The sequence below is a fragment of the Gordionus sp. m RMFG-2023 genome, chromosome 1 (assembly GCF_954871325.1).
Source record: "Gordionus sp. m RMFG-2023 chromosome 1, tfGorSpeb1-WG-v2, whole genome shotgun sequence".
In the NCBI taxonomy this organism is placed as follows: domain Eukaryota; kingdom Metazoa; phylum Nematomorpha; class Gordioida; order Chordodea; family Parachordodidae; genus Gordionus; species Gordionus sp. m RMFG-2023.
Genome location: NC_088775.1, coordinates 15,366,083 through 15,382,525, shown reverse-complemented (window position 1 = coordinate 15,382,525; position 16,443 = coordinate 15,366,083). Strand labels below are relative to the sequence as shown.

Below are 16,443 nucleotides of genomic sequence, written 5' to 3'. Positions count from 1 at the left end.
TTTTACAGACCCGACATCCTAAAGCCTAAATTCTCCCCAGCTAATTTTATTTTATAAATCAAGAAAAATAAACATTTAAGTAATTATTCACTAAAAAAGAGATAAAAGATTCAAAATAATACAAAATTTTTGGCGATTTAGTATTCCTTCCGAGAAATTTCAAAAACAAAATAATCTTGGATTTTCAAAAATAAATTTTTATGAAAATCATTTAAAAATAATATCCTTCGGTATTTGAATCCTGAGTGTGAGTAAGGTCAAAAATTCTGAGTTTCAATTTTTAATCCGAATTTATCATTTCTAATTAGAATGAATATTAAGGAAGATCGGAATATTATAATCGTCGTAAATTTAAAATGAGAAATTCGTGTATTATTTCTTAAATTAACCTTTCACGCCCACGGCATGACCCGATAGGTCACGATAATTTTTACCCCCCCTCCCCCCCCCCCCCATTCCTCCTCTAATACCCATCATCTATTACATAAATTTTGAAAGTATTTTGATTTATTTAATGATACAGTGTACAGAATTCAGAACTCCTGCCAACCAATTTCAATTACAAATTAAATACATATTTGAAAATGAAAATATTGTAAATATATAAATAGATTTCCAAGAAATTGTTACATAATTTTTGTATATTTATTGCATTGCATTGTATTACTAAATATAAAAATGCCAATTCATTTTTTTTATGATTAGTATAGATTTATAAATTAATCATAATTTATTTACCCTCGAATCTGATCCCCGTTATATAAATTTATTTGAGTGTTGAGGCGATATGTTTCAATTTTTATAAATTCAATTTTCTTGCATATTTATTTTAATTTTTTTATTGTATTTATAACCCCTCCAGGGCTTATTTTTTATTTTGTATTATAAATAAATGACAGGTAATAACAGTTTTTATCTAAAGCAGGGCTACATCTATTACTTATAAAAAGAAAAATTAATAGTAAATTAACCAAATTCTATCGATCGAATTAGGATAAGGTTGGCATATTCTAATGCGAATCTAATCATGACTGATCGTAATCGATTCCTTTAAATAAATCGAATAATTTAACCCTTCAATACTCGAAAAAAATGACAATAGTACTCTGGTGGGGTTTAATAGACCCCAATTTCAAATGTATATATATATCTCCTTTTGTATTTTATATTTTGGTATTTCGATATAAGATAGAACAAACCTCAAACTTGATAAAATATTTATTTATTTTAATTTATTATGATTAGATTAAAAATAATGAGGATAATTATAATTTGTGCCAAAATTTTCTAAAAAAGTTTACTTATTAAATTGAAAAAATAATTTATCTATCATATCATCATTATAATTCATTATGTTGATATTTATTCTTCAATATAAAACAAGATCTACACTAATACATGCAAAAATAAAAAAAATATTGGACATTGAAATATGTTAATTTTGACTTATCATATAAAGCATTAATATGCTCCAAACATAATTTTTTCCCCCATATTGGATCAAATTATTTAGTTTTCTCATCCTTACTGCTGGGACACATACTGCACCTTCCTCTTGAGTGGATAAGATTTATATTATGAACTTTGCCTAATATATTGCATATAGATTCCTTCGTCAGGACAATCTGATTTTTTGTTGTACTTCTAAATATGGCTATTGATATTTTATATATGAAATTACTTTTTGTAAGTGGATATTTTTGTGTTTGCTATATAATGTGAATTAAATGATATTATGTTTAGAAGTGTGTAAGACTTGCTTAAAAATTTTTTGTCATTCAATACACCATATCTAACCTACCTTTAGTCATATTATAAAATTTTATAATTTCAGGATTTCTTATAACATTTTTATAAACATTTTTATTATGGTGAAAATTTGATAGCATTATGACATCCTTTTTTTTCTTTGGATATGATAATAATGTTATTTTTTTATATCCAACTCAAATATATGAAAAATGATATTACATTTTAAATAAATTTTATTATATTTACTTTCAGAATATGTCAAAATCATAATAAATGATAAAAATAATTTGAAAAATGAGATAATTATAAAAATTAAAAAAAAAAAAATTTCAAAAAAATTACGTATTTACTCTGGAGGTCATACAAACCCCAATCAGTCACAAAATGTTTATATCTTAAAAACTATTCAGCCATAATTTTAAGATATATTTGATGAAGCTACTGAAGATTTCAGATCATAATATTAAACCGTTTTTATGTAACAATTCTAGCAAGCCTGGGGTCTCATATACCCCACTGGAGTATTGAAGGGTTAATATTCATATTCAAACGAATAATTGAATATAAAATTCTTATTTGATTGATATAATTATAAATAGTCAATTCTTCGGTTCGTAAGCTTTTAAATAGCTATTTTTACCTACAAATTTTACTGATAAAATAATATGTCTAACGTTAATAAAGATGGGAAGATGGGAACAGATTCATTATGCATTTAGGAGTAAATAAACAAAAATCTTATTTGTACATAGCCAATAAAAGTAATTGCGTGGTGTCTGTAGCTTGGAGGGTAAGAGATATGCAGAACCCTTTAAAATAACTTAATCACATTGAGGTGCTCCTTTCTATGACTAAAAATATGTAAAATAGATACTGGGTACGACTTAAGAAAATAACCCCTTTATTTTCCGGAAAGGAAAATGTATAAATATGAGAAATTGTTAAAGTTTTGAAAAAAATTACGAGCTTCTGGCCCGTTAAAATATTTTTGGGCAAGTTATCCGACCCGGCCGAAAATCATACAAGGCTTGGGGCCTAATATACAGAGTGATGCTCTGAAGGTCGGCGGTTTGGTTGTTATAATTATATACATAATGTAATAAAAATTTGAAAATTTGTTGATAAATAGAAACTAGAATATAATTTTAGTAATAATGGCTTAAAATCGGCGAATTCGGGCTGCTCAATCTACAGACGTTTGTCAAGGAAAATTCGCCACGCTTTTAAAATGCGAGTTAATTTTATTTCCCTCCAAAAATATTTCGGGTCCCTAAATTTGTAGAGGAATATTAGTTATTAATTTTCATTAACCATTATGAACCATTTAACCTAAAAGGAAAAACAACAAAATTCTTAGGAAAAATTTTAGTTATATTGAATTTTTATTTAACCCAGACTAATATTATAAAAACAAGAAAATTCTTGAAAAAATATATTATTATTAGTTATAAAATATTCATGCCAAAAAACACTTGTATTGGTGAATTCGTCAGTTCCATGCTAAATCAGTCTAATTAGGATTTGATTGATGATTAATAACACATTTTAATTGTCATTTCTAAAAAATATTTTAATACTTCATGGTTCTAGATATAGGTGTGCATCATAATGATGAAGAAGAAGATAGTAGTCATAGCCCACACCATTTTATGGAAGAAGAAGAACATGAAGGTAAATATGTTTGTTAGGGTTAACCATATGATATTGGATATGTTTTTGGTCTTTATATTATGAGACTTGATTTTTTTACTTTTTACTAAATTATTATTGAATTGAAATGATTCCTTGTTAGTGTTTAAAAAAAAGAAGCAAAATCTAGCTAAGATTCTCTTCTGGGTTGGCAATTAAATATTTATCATTCATTTAGATTCAAGACAATATGGCTTGATAAAAATCGTAATATAAAGAAGGATCCAAAAATATCGAGACCCATCAATTTGAGTTTTAGCAATCTCAGCATACAAGAGCTCCCTTTACATGGGTCTGTTGCACTGTAATAACTGATGCTGTTGATGAAAATATAATTTATTCTTCAGGACTTTTTTATTACAATATTTTCATACACCACTAAAAAGATGAAAAATTATAAAATAATTTACCAGAAAAGCTCAATACACATCACTTAAAATTCAAAATGGAATCGTATCCATTGTGGCAGAAATGATGTTGAAATCTATATCAACAAATTATATTTTAAGAAAGTGAGATGCTGCATTTTTTTTGTCTTAAGGCTGTTGAGACAAAAGATGTAGCAGTTTCGTATTTTTTTATGAAACGAGAATTTAATAGGAGTTATTTATTAGAAAATCTTTCTGCTTACAAGATTATACATTTTTAAATCATAAGTTGCATCTTGTTTATAATTCGAATAACAATATTCCTATAATTTTAATTGCAGCATGATATAATGCTTTTTAGGAGTTTTAACGTATTCTATAAATATAGATGATTATGCTCTTAAGAGACTTTAAACCTTAAACCAGAGGAGTGATCAATAAACATTCGTTTCATTTATGAGAATTTTGAAGCTATTTGTGAAGTATTAATTTACTTTTTATTTTACTTTTCTAATACTCTTAACTTGGAAGTTACCACTCATGAGTTAATAAATTATATTTTATTGGTTGTTATAATTTATGAATTATTAATAATTGATCTATTAAATAAGTATCTTCATTCAGTAGATAAATATAGTGGATGTTAATGTGTTGCCTTCACAAAAGAGATGAAAATTCTATTAGACTAGGGGCTGAAAATCTTAATCTGACCCCCCCCCCCGTAATATTCTGGAAGTTTCGTAAAACGCCTAAAAACCTTTATAATTTTTTGGCTAATGCCAAATTAAAATTTGATTATGAAAAGGACTCTAATCGGAGTTCTTTGAAAGTAGAAATAATTGATTATTTTGTTGAACGTTTTTAAAGATTTACTAACTATTATTATAACCTTGTATTTTTCAATTTTAATACTGAAACATTACATCATGAAATAAAATCACAAAAGAATTATTAGCGGCGGAAGTAGCAAGAAAGACATGAGTTTGAAAATATTATTCAATAGCTATTATGGTATCACAGCTTCTTATGAGGCCTCATTCACTACCAAGAAGGTTTTATCGAGCACCAGAGAATCGTTGAATGACACGCGAAACAAAATTTAGTTTCTAATGGCTTATGGGGAAAAAATAACCTAAAATTTAGCTTTTAAAATTCATTTATGTTAAAATTTAAAAATAAAAATCGCCGTATTATCTTATATTATTTTGTTATGTTTACATAACTATTTGCATTTACAAATTTTTCGATAATAATAGAAAAATTTCTATGAGTGTCTGACAATTTTTTTTTCAAGACAATATTGGCCTCCTCAAATAAACAGTTGCCCCTTCCCCCCGCCAAACTGAAAATTCTTGGCTACGGGCCTGTTTGGGAAGGGATGCTTCAATTTTTTAAATTCAATATTCTTGAATAATTATTTTCATTTCCTTTATTATATTTATGGTCCTTTAAGGGCTTGTTTATTTCCTTTCGTATTTTAAATAAATTACAGGTATAACAGTTTTATTTAAGGTTGGTACTTCATCTAAATGATCACTTATTTTAAAAAAAATTATAGTAAATTGCCCAAAAGCCGATTGAATTAAAATTAGGTATAAGTTTATCTTAAAGAATCTTTTAAATAGCTACTATTTTTACTTATAAATTATACCGACAAAATAAAAATATGAATACCTTTAATAAAGTTCAGTTATATCATGCATTTAGCAAAATAACAAAATCTAATTGTACATAGCCTAAAAAGGTAAATATGGTAATGGTAGCTCGGAGAGATAGAGATATGCTGAAAACCCTCTAACTCATCACTCTGAGGCGCCCTTTTCTTTATGACTAAAAAAATTGATTTGAGAAGCTCTCTGGTACCCTAATATTACGATGCGATTGCGTCGTACCCCCTCCTTGTTAGGCTGGAGATATAAACTAGAGACAAGCGCAGGACTAAACCTGTTAAAAAAATTACAATCCATATTATTTTTATTAGAAAGGAAAAGGCATAAATATGCTCAAGTTAATAAGCCTAGAAACCAAATTACTCCGACCTGTAAAAATATTTTTGGCAGATTATCCGCCAATCTTATTGGGCTTCGGGCCTGGTATACGGAGTGAGGCGCAGTTGGTTTGTGGTCTGATTGTCTTAAAAATGGCGAATTCGATCTCAATGGCGCTGCTTGTCAAAGAAAGTGGGCTAAGCTTTTAAAGCGCGAGTTAATTTTATTTTCACTTTCTTCAAAAAGTTGATCTATATTTTCAACAATAACAATGAGTTAATAGTTATCGACTAAAATAGGTTGAGCACAATCCTAATAATAAATTGAATTGACTATTCAATTATCAAAAGTATACAACTGTACATCTGCGGTCAGACAAACATCTAAAAAAAATTTATTTGGGCCGGGCGGTCACAAAGTAGAAAGGCTTGGCGCGCTTAATTGTGAATAGAAAAAAAAGTTAAGATAAATATATTTTATTTTGCTTGTAATTTTAATGAATAAATGACCTGCTAATATGGTCATTTATTCATAGAAAACGATTTCCTTTCCCTTTTCCTACATTTTGTGTTTATTGTTATAATTAGAAAATCATCATTATTGGTTATTTTTTTTATAGGAATATTTCTGGATTTAAAAAAACCGAGCCCGGTTCAAATTTTGACGGATGAGGTAAAAACAAAATGACAATCGGGCTGACCCCTAAAATTTTGCCATTTGCAAACTTTTAACACACATTAAAGTTATAGTCGATTCTAAACACCAATTGGCGGACGTCAATGAATGTGCTACCCAATTAAATAAAACATCATTCTAGGTTAGTATTGATGTTACAGGTTTGCCCATAAAATATAAACATTATCCGACTATGGTTACAATTACAATTGAAAATAATTATTTTAAAGTTCTCTTATGTCAATTAATCCATCCATATTTAAATAAATTTAAAAATCAAAATAAAGATTTTTTAAAGTACAATTTTCCTTTATATATTAATTCGTTTGAAAAAAAACAAGAATAAATATCCGATTACGGAGCCACGTGCATCCCCTCTAGAGTTTTTTTATATTCGTATTTAATATACGGCATGATGTTTTTAATATCAGATTACGCCAATCACACATTTTTAAACCCAGCCTCCCGTTTTAAAATATGTCAGTGTAAATAATTTTGCATTTTTTTTTTCAAAGGGAAATTTAAAATAATAGCAGCATAAATGAATACTATAAGCTCAATTTATACTTTCTCCCAACTTGAATAATTGAAATTTTTTTTAAAAAAATTTTTAAATAGCCTAGCGCGGGTTTTCGGACGGGATTTCAGTTGGGCCCGTTTTATATCGATCCAAAATTTTAAAAAATCCCCCCTAATGGATATATTATAACTTTTGTGGTTAAAAGAACGGCCATTTTAACTTTTAATTACAGTGTTGCGCAGTGGGAAATATGTCCATATATTTTATATTTATTTGCAAATAACATTTTTAAACTTGCAATTGTATATCAAAGGTTATTATTTATTTATAAAAGTAATAATTTATTTTTTAAGAATATAACACGGTAAATAAAAGCGTGGGTTAGAGGTCATTCCTGGATAACTATCTTTTAAGCTGCGTTTAAAACGTTTTCATTAAAAGATAGGTTGTGCAAATTCTTTTTGCGTTTTTTTAAGCAGGGTTAAAGAAGTGAACAAGGATGAGGCCTTAAACTTGAGGGTTGGGGGGGGGACTAAAAATCTACCTAGAATTCGGTAACAAAGGGTGTTTTTACAATTACCTATTATTAATTATACCGTAATCACCATTGCAAGACCTCGTAAGCAACATTTTTTTCAAAATATGTTTTTTTGGATAAATGGGTTCATCTATTAGCCATCTATTATCTCTCATAAAATCGTGTCTCAATAATCAATAAAAACTAGTTTTTTTAATCAAATAACATTCAAACAAAAAAAACGAGCATCAAAATCTCGTAAATGATATTTTTCAATCTCGTAATCGATATTTTTCACATTTTTCCCCAAAAATTGTAAATCAAATTTTTAACGTTATCAAAACCTCGTAACTAATCAATAGAAACTCGAGTGGCATAGGGGTTCGCATATGTGAAAATGTTATTTTTTAAAAACTAATGAAGAAGTATTATTATATAAAATTAAAAATTCATGAATAAATATAATAATTTATGATTATAATAAATAACATTTAAAATATTTTTTGTCTTTCCTGAACAATTTTAAAAATGCTACTTTACGAGGCAGTGGTGACGACGTTACATATTTTGAAAATTAATTGATATTTATTCCATTTTTATTTTAGTTAAAGAATTTTTGGAAAAGGCCAACAAAGAATTCAAAGAAAGATGGGAGAACCCTACTCCGGTATTGATTATACATAACTTTATTTAGCCTGCCCGGGCATTTTTTGCTAAAGGTAATTTCTTAGAACGATTCAATATTAATTCAACTATGGGTGTGTCTTGATTTTTCATACTTATTTCTGTTTAGCCTAGGGCTAGACACTTTTGATCACACCCTATTTTAGTTTGTTTTAAATGTTCGATGGCATCGTTAGTATTTTTTTCTTACTTTTTTAAGATATTTATGTGGAAGCTATATAGCCAGCTGTTTAATAATAAGTCGAATCAGGACGCACCCTGTTTATTTTCTTTTATTGTCGAGAAACGAAATTTCTATAATTTCGTAGTAATTAAATATAATTTTATAATAAATAAAAAAGTGTGTTATAATTATACTTAAGACAATTCCTCCCAATCAGAATTGGAATTTATCCTCCCCTAATGCATCCTCTAATTCGGAGTTTGTGATCAATAATTCCATTCAATCTCCAAATTTTTTTACAAAAATTGCAAGACGTTATTGTATCTCTCTCTCTCTCACTATCTCCAACCGGCGGACGTTGTCCCTGAAACTGTCTTCGGTTAACCCTGTTTCTTTTACCTCCAATATATCAATCAAAGGTCACGTACTTTCTTCTATTTCAACTCTTCCTAACACCGCTACCTTCCATCCACCAAATTGTGGATCCCTATTTCTTCCTTCTAATCATTTCATCTAGCAAATGCTCCAGTATTTATCATATATCCCATCACAGAATAGCTATTCCTCTATTAAATAGCATGGATACAATGCTCCCGTTTAAATTTATCTACACTCTAGGACAGGGGTCATGTATCACCTCATCCTGTACCATATTTATATATCTGAAGAACAACGTCCCCGATCCGAAGACAGTTTCTGGGAGACCTCGACGCCCCTGGATAGTGCGGAAGAGACAGATGCGTCTAGCAATTTTTATAGAAGAACTTGGAGATTGGATGGAATTAATGATGACTGCTCCATTAGAGGATGAATTCTAATTCTGATTGGGCGGAGTTGTCATAAGTAATTAAACGATAGTATTTTTAGCGTAATTTAGATTTTTGTTTTTTAGGATTATTGTTTATAAATTTTTTGAGTAAGAATTTAATCGATATAATTTTTATAAAATATAATTTGGATTTGTTTTCTTTTAAATTATTGTTTATAGAAAAAATAAATACCTTACGCATGTCATATAACACATTTTTAATCCACTATTGGTATTGTTAAACGGCAACTCAATATTCTAGCTAATAAATAATTACGCAAGCCTGGAGATTTTGCTGGTACGAAGGTTTGGACATCTATTAACGAAATATCGAGGCTCGCATGATAATATTTTGGCTAAAATCTTAACTTAAACTCAGGAAAATCGAGCTTTTTTTCAACACTATTCCACCTTGATTAGGTTTTATTTCTGCATACAAATATAAAAGAAACAGTCTACATTTAAACAACAAAGGAAAATCATTTTTGTACCTTAGCGTGACAAATAATCTAGCTCAAATATTCATATCGAAATTTGGTCGGTCATGATTTATCTCATAAATTTATGCAAGATTAATATATGCAATTCCCTCCCCCCCCCCTCTTTTCCTCTTTGTAATAGTTAAATCCGGTATGGTACAGGCCTACGGATCTCTGGCAATATCAATATTATTTGTAAACATCCGTGAAATTCACACTTTGACTGAGAATTTAATTGTTAGATAGAACGATTCTAAACTCGTCTGACGATATTCTTAAACACGTATATATTTGATGGTGTCCAGGAAGTTGAGTTGAATGGGAAAAATAACATCCAACATAAAAAGTTGTGTTTTTTTTCAACCTATTCTATACTAACTTATTGTAAATGAGTGTCCTAGTATTTCGAATATTTTTAATATATCCGTCAATCAATAATATTTCTTATTGTTGATTGGTCGGAGATTAAACAATCAATGTGTTATAATAAATAAAAAATAATAATTAATATTTTTTTTACTTATGATATTTTCGGCACCAATTCCTAGACCTCACTTTTCTTACTCCAATTCTTAATATCTTTATTCTAAATTCTAATAATTCTTTGCTATTTAAATTTAGTGTCACAAAAATTAATATCAAATCCTTTTATTTTTAAAATTATAAAAATATACGAATCACAAAAATGCAATAATTCAAAATAATTTTATCAAAAACTTACAATTTCTCGATAATGAATTTTTTATATTACAAAAATATCATAAGTAAAAAAAAATATAATAATTATTATTTATTATAACATAATATCTAATTTTCGACCAATCAACAATAAGCAATATTATTGATTAACGGATATATTAAAAATATTGCAAATTTACAAATATTGGGACAGTAAGTAGAGAGTTATTTTTAAATGTTTTTGTTTCAATATGTGAATTTTTTTGCTAATATGATAGAGCACATCCTGTTTGGATGATTTCGATCGGCTGAAAACCTTGGGAACGGGCTCATTCGGGAGAGTCATGTTAGTCTTAAACAAGAAGAATCGAGAATATTTTGCAATGAAAATATTGGACAAGCAAAAGGTTAACTAGTTATTTAATATTATATTTACTACGGGTGGATTATAGGTCTGCAGGTCGGGTAACGTTTGAAAAAAATTATTGGCTGAGTTATTAATTTTGATATTTGATATAAGTGATTGATAATTTATAAAATGTAGTGTTTTTAAATTTAACCAATCCCCAATATTATAAATAGTTGTTCATTTTGGTATTCAACTAAATATTTTTCGGGCGAAGCTTTGTATTTAATAAAAAAACTGGATCGACCTTAGTAAAAAAAAATGGAAACGGGCTGGGTAAACTTGACGTTCCAAACGATCTGAGCCGGGCCTGAAAATGTGGCATTTTGCAAACCAGGAGGGATCATGTTTGATCACTTTTCTCTATCCGCATATCAGGCAGATGATTTCACTATATTTATGTCCCTTATTTGAAACATACAAAAATATCCTAAAACATTTTGAATTTTCAAAATAACTATTTATAAATATTTCTGAATTGATATAAAAATCAGTATAACTATGGCATCTCATAAATTAAATATAAATTAACCTTTACCCTAATATTGATATATAATTGTTTCAACTTATATTAGAATAAATATTCGTCACGGTATTGTGACAATCGCTAAATTGTTCGGCCGATCCTCGGATTGAGTTCGAACCCGACCTGAGCAGACTCGATGAGCCGCATTAGTCGATCCATCGAGTCGGTGGAATGGTTTGTCATATAAAGATATTACCGACTAATATGTTTTACGAGCCAAGTTAGACGTTTTTAAAGTCAGGAAGGAGTTTGTAGTAAGAAATTCGCTCTTCTATTATTTTTACTCCAAGAAATTAATAAATTTAAAAAATTTGTGGCTCATCCACTGTGGTGGGCTATTTTTTTGAATAGGTTCGGAATCTATAAAACCCTCGCTTTTTAAAGCATGTTTACATACCTATAATTTAATAAATAGTCTTATTAATTAATTGTTTATTTTTCAATAAAACATCTTATTATCCCTTCTGCCAAGTTTATAAAATAAATAAAATTTATAAATTAGCCAACGCCGGAAATAGCGGACAAAATTTAATTTTAATTTTTTTCATATGACCTCATCACCTGATTTTAAATTTTATGTACATTCTATTATGTTAGGTACTCAAATTGAAACAAGTAGAACATACGCTAAATGAAAAACGTATATTACAAGCAATAAACTTTCCTTTCCTTGTCAAACTCGAATACAGTTTTAAAGTAACGTATGTTGATAAATTCTTAACTTAAAAATCTCAACTTTTTGGAAAATATAAATGATCAGAGTAGAGATTTACAGCTTCGATAATTTTCTAAAAACCAGAACTGGAACCCGATTACAAATTTCCAGTATCCAAAACCGATTCTAATAAGAGTGCAACTAGTTTATTTATATATGTTTGTGATTCAAAGGATTGCTTCATTTTCAAACAACACCAAGTGTAATATTATTAATAATTAGCCTATCCTATTTTTTTTTACTCCACTTTTAATATTTTGATATAATAATTTTTAAATTAATCATTATTTAGTTTGCGATTTTGTTGCTTATTTATAATATATTTTTTATTTGTAATAGGATAACTCCAATTTATATATGGTACTCGAATTCGTTACAGGCGGAGAAATGTTTTCGCATTTAAGGAGAATTGGACGCTTCAGGTTTATAAACGTTTTTTATTGAAATCAATAAAAAATTTAGTCATCTTAATTTATTTTTTAAAATATATATAGTGGCTTCGTGATCTCTTGTCATTTAAAACCGTCCTAGTTCAATTTTTTTGTCCGCGCTGCTTTTAATTAACACTCTCGAAAATAAGGCGATGTTAAAGATAGGAGAAAATTCACGCAGATTTATGTTGACAAATTATTTAATGTCAACTATTGAACGCCGATATAATATTTTTATAATAGTAAGAATCTCTTACCACCACTAATTCGCTCCTCTTAGATAAATTGCGTTAGCGTAAAGAAAAGTTGCCTAAAAAGATTGATCTAGGATAACAAGGATAAAAATCGTTATGAGCGCCTTTTTTAAAAAAGATCTCGTTTCTCATATGATGAAAAATTATGCAAAATGCTTTTTTTCCAGCTAACATTTGTGTACCTTAAAAAATGGTGATTTAAAGTCTAAAATTTTTTTATTTATGAATTAAAACAGGGAATCACAATGTAATTTCTACGCCGCTCAGGTGGTTTTATCCTTCGAATATTTACACTCTTTAGACATTTTGTATCGAGATTTGAAACCCGAAAATATCATGATCGATCTTACAGGATATCTAAAAGTTAACCATTTTCTCCTTCATATTTTTTTTTATTTTTTGGAGGGATTAATAGGAACCTTGATTGTTAATAAAAACCTCGATTTAACCGATTTTTAAAACATAGCCATATTTAGATCAAACAAATAGTATCGAGATTTTGCATATAGATGGCAAAAAGGTTTGGCTCTCTTTTGACCAAATCGGCCTTGTTTAGAATTTAAAAGGTTTTTAATAAAAATAGTAATCTTTTATTATTTCAATTGTAATATTTTATTCATTCATTTGAAATTATAAAAATCCCTCGTCCTCAACCCTTAAAACAAACAAAAGATTACAGATTTTGGGTTTGCCAAAAGAGTGAAAGGTAGAACATGGACCCTTTGTGGTACACCCGAGTATTTGGCACCAGAAATTATCCTTAGCAAAGTATGTAAACTTCTTTAGATTCAATTCTTTTTTATTCCAGTTATTTCTTACTTCATTTTTCTGGTCACATAGTCCCTTTTTCAAACAAAATCTGTGTAATTTGGGCACCATATGGATTAAGATTTTTAACTAACTTAGAGAGTTGTCCAGAGTACTTATCAAAACTAATAGTAGTTTATCGGTTATTGAGACTTAAAATTTTGGTTAAGATAAGGACTTACCCAAATTGGACAAGCTTTACTGTACTGTCCTTATTCAATGCTAATTGAACGACAGGATAATTTTGCTAAACCGCCTAAATTTGACCAGCTCCATTGCGGCTTAGCCAAACATTTTGCCTAAAAAAAATTGGCCAAGCATCTGAGTTGAGTTTCATCTTGAAAATTTCTTTCTTTCTTTAAGATAATTTATAATATTCATTTTATTAGTATTTTATTTACTTGAAACTGACAGCTAATTAATTAATCTTTTTTAAAAATATAAAACTACAACAGCATTATATAAATGTTAACAAAAAATATATAACAAACCAATTTTAATACCCCCCCCCCTTCAGTAAAATCCGCTTTCATCATCTCCCTCTCAGTGATTAAGGCATCTCTTTATCAGTCAAACTTATCTCCTTAATATATATTAGTTCGTTTTTTGGCGCTTCGATTATTTTTTTTACATTTAATTAATAGTTATATTTTGTAATTTATAAAATTAATAATATAATCGTTTTTAGTGGATAAAAATAATTCATGTAGTTGGTTTATCTTGTGCATTTTATTAATATTATATTAAGAAGTAAAATAAATAGATTTTAAAATAAATTTCATTTAAATTTATCCTAGAAAAAAATAAACGAAATGGATTATAATTTATAATTAGCACATTCATTTTTTTAAAAAAAAAGAGAATTTTATCCATCTTATTCTTCGTTTAGTGGCCATTTTCTGGATTCATTTATTTAGGCCACTACTTTCATTTAAATTATCCTTGGTTGCCCTCTGAGTGGTCTTTGTTGTTACTCTTCGTAGAAGGTAGTGGAGCACGTTTTTCACTATCTGGTGTTCTTCCATATCATTGACCTCTTTCCCTTAACTTTTACAACCCGTTAAAGAAACGATTATCCTCCTATACTATCACAATAAAATCTTTTAACTCCGTTAGACGTTTTAAGACGTTGCTTTTCCACCCCGTCAAAAAAAAAAGGATTTTTTGGGAGGGTTTTATCGTTGCGTACTAATAAACGAAAAGTGTTGAAACATTAAAATATTTAAGAAATGAAATTAAAGTGTTATAGATATACGTATACATTTAACATCGTCATTTAATTATTATAGAAGAGCACAGAACTAATGTTGTTAAAAAGAACGATTTACCTATTTTTAAAAACGGCCTAATTAAAATTTCGCTAAAATAATATTATATAAGCCTGGAAAAGTTGCTCATAGATGACAGAAAGGAGCTATATTTGCCAAATCTCGAGGCTTTAATATTATTTTGGCTAAAATCTTAATCGGGTCTTTTTCAAAAGTCTGGCTTTTTAACACCAGGACATAAGAAACAATATATTTATATTATCTTATATTACCTATACAATAGGGTTACAACAAAGCTGTTGATTGGTGGGCATTCGGTGTTTTGGTATATGAAATGGCGGCTGGATACCCTCCATTTTTCGCTGATCAACCTATTCAAATATACGAAAAAATTGTCGCTGGAAAAGTAATAATAATATTTTCTAATCAAATGTCCAAAGCAGGCATGTACCAAAATTTTTATCGAATCGGGCCGATTTTTAGCCTTTTTAAAAATATCGGCCGATATTATTAAATTTACCGATTAGAACCGATAAAATGGTGTCTTAGTTTAAATTTATAAATATTTAAGAAAATATATATTTATTTTTAAAAAATTGTATATAATCTTAAAACTTTATAAATAATTTAACACAATTCTAACAATTTATATTGATCATGGATAAACTAGATGGGATTCTAATTTTTACACGATAGAAATGCTCTTGGAGCAAAAATAGATTAGGATTTTTACAATAAATGAATTGATTTAGAAGTATACATACTTTTACATTGATAAATACATATGAATAAATAAGCCGAAATGATAACCTTAAATTAAAATTGTAATAATTTGTATATTTTTTAAGTGACTTATGTTATGGTATAAAAAATAAAACATTAAATATATATAATAACGAACATAATCAGATTAATTATATCGGCTCGGATCAGCCCCAAAAAGTGGTTCAATACCTATTCAAAGCTTTTTTGTATTTTACTTTTCATTAGCAATCACTTGTTTAGATTTAGATGCAATTTTCTCAACAAAATACTTATTACTCAAAACAAGATTATTATGATTTATAAGAAACGTGAGATAAAAACTCAGTTACGGTGTTGAATAGGTTTTTTTCTGGTTTTTGATTATTCAAATTTGATATTAGATTAGAAATACATTTTTGCAAAAATAAAATCATAATATATTTTTTAAAAAATATTAATTTTACTCAATCAGGTCCGGTTTCCATCTCATTTTAGTTCTGACCTCAAAGATTTACTGAGAAATTTGTTGCAGGTCGATCTCACCAAACGCTACGGTAACATGAAAAATGGCGTCACCGACATTAAAATTCATAAATGGTTTGCTACCACCGATTGGATCGCCATTTATCAGAAAAAAGTTAGACGATAAATTTTATTGTAATTGTCTGTACAAATGTTCGGAAAATATTCATTTGGTGAGTAAGAATGAACTTTTAACGAGTAATAACAATATTTTGAATATTATCCTTTTATTGAAGCTGATTGCTAATGCTAAATAATGGAATACTAATCAGTATTATGCTGAAACCGGACAGTAGCCGACATGATCTACTTAGGACCGCGAATTAGTCTGATCTTTGGGCATTCGTACGGTTCGTAACGAAGTTTATGATAGATTTTTTTAAAGCAGATAGTTCGTTTTATCAATGAACGGTAACTGCTAAAAAAAACAATAAAGGGAACAATGAGCC

At 28.3% G+C, this 16,443-nt stretch overlaps 1 protein-coding gene across 3 annotated transcripts in view; it reads left to right on the top strand.

The window, feature by feature from the left end:
- Window positions 1-16,443, top strand: part of LOC135931751 (cAMP-dependent protein kinase catalytic subunit alpha-like) — a 29,417-nt gene that overhangs the window by 12,442 nt on the left and 532 nt on the right. For all 3 annotated transcript variants that reach the window (XM_065469039.1, XM_065469041.1, XM_065469040.1), the window contains exons 2-9: window positions 8,115-8,176; window positions 10,600-10,728; window positions 11,851-11,949; window positions 12,308-12,390; window positions 12,890-13,016; window positions 13,326-13,421; window positions 15,012-15,134; window positions 15,945-16,109. In XM_065469039.1, the coding sequence (XP_065325111.1) occupies window positions 8,115-8,176; window positions 10,600-10,728; window positions 11,851-11,949; window positions 12,308-12,390; window positions 12,890-13,016; window positions 13,326-13,421; window positions 15,012-15,134; window positions 15,945-16,109 (884 nt within the window). The remainder of the gene's footprint in view (window positions 1-8,114; window positions 8,177-10,599; window positions 10,729-11,850; window positions 11,950-12,307; window positions 12,391-12,889; window positions 13,017-13,325; window positions 13,422-15,011; window positions 15,135-15,944; window positions 16,110-16,443) is intronic.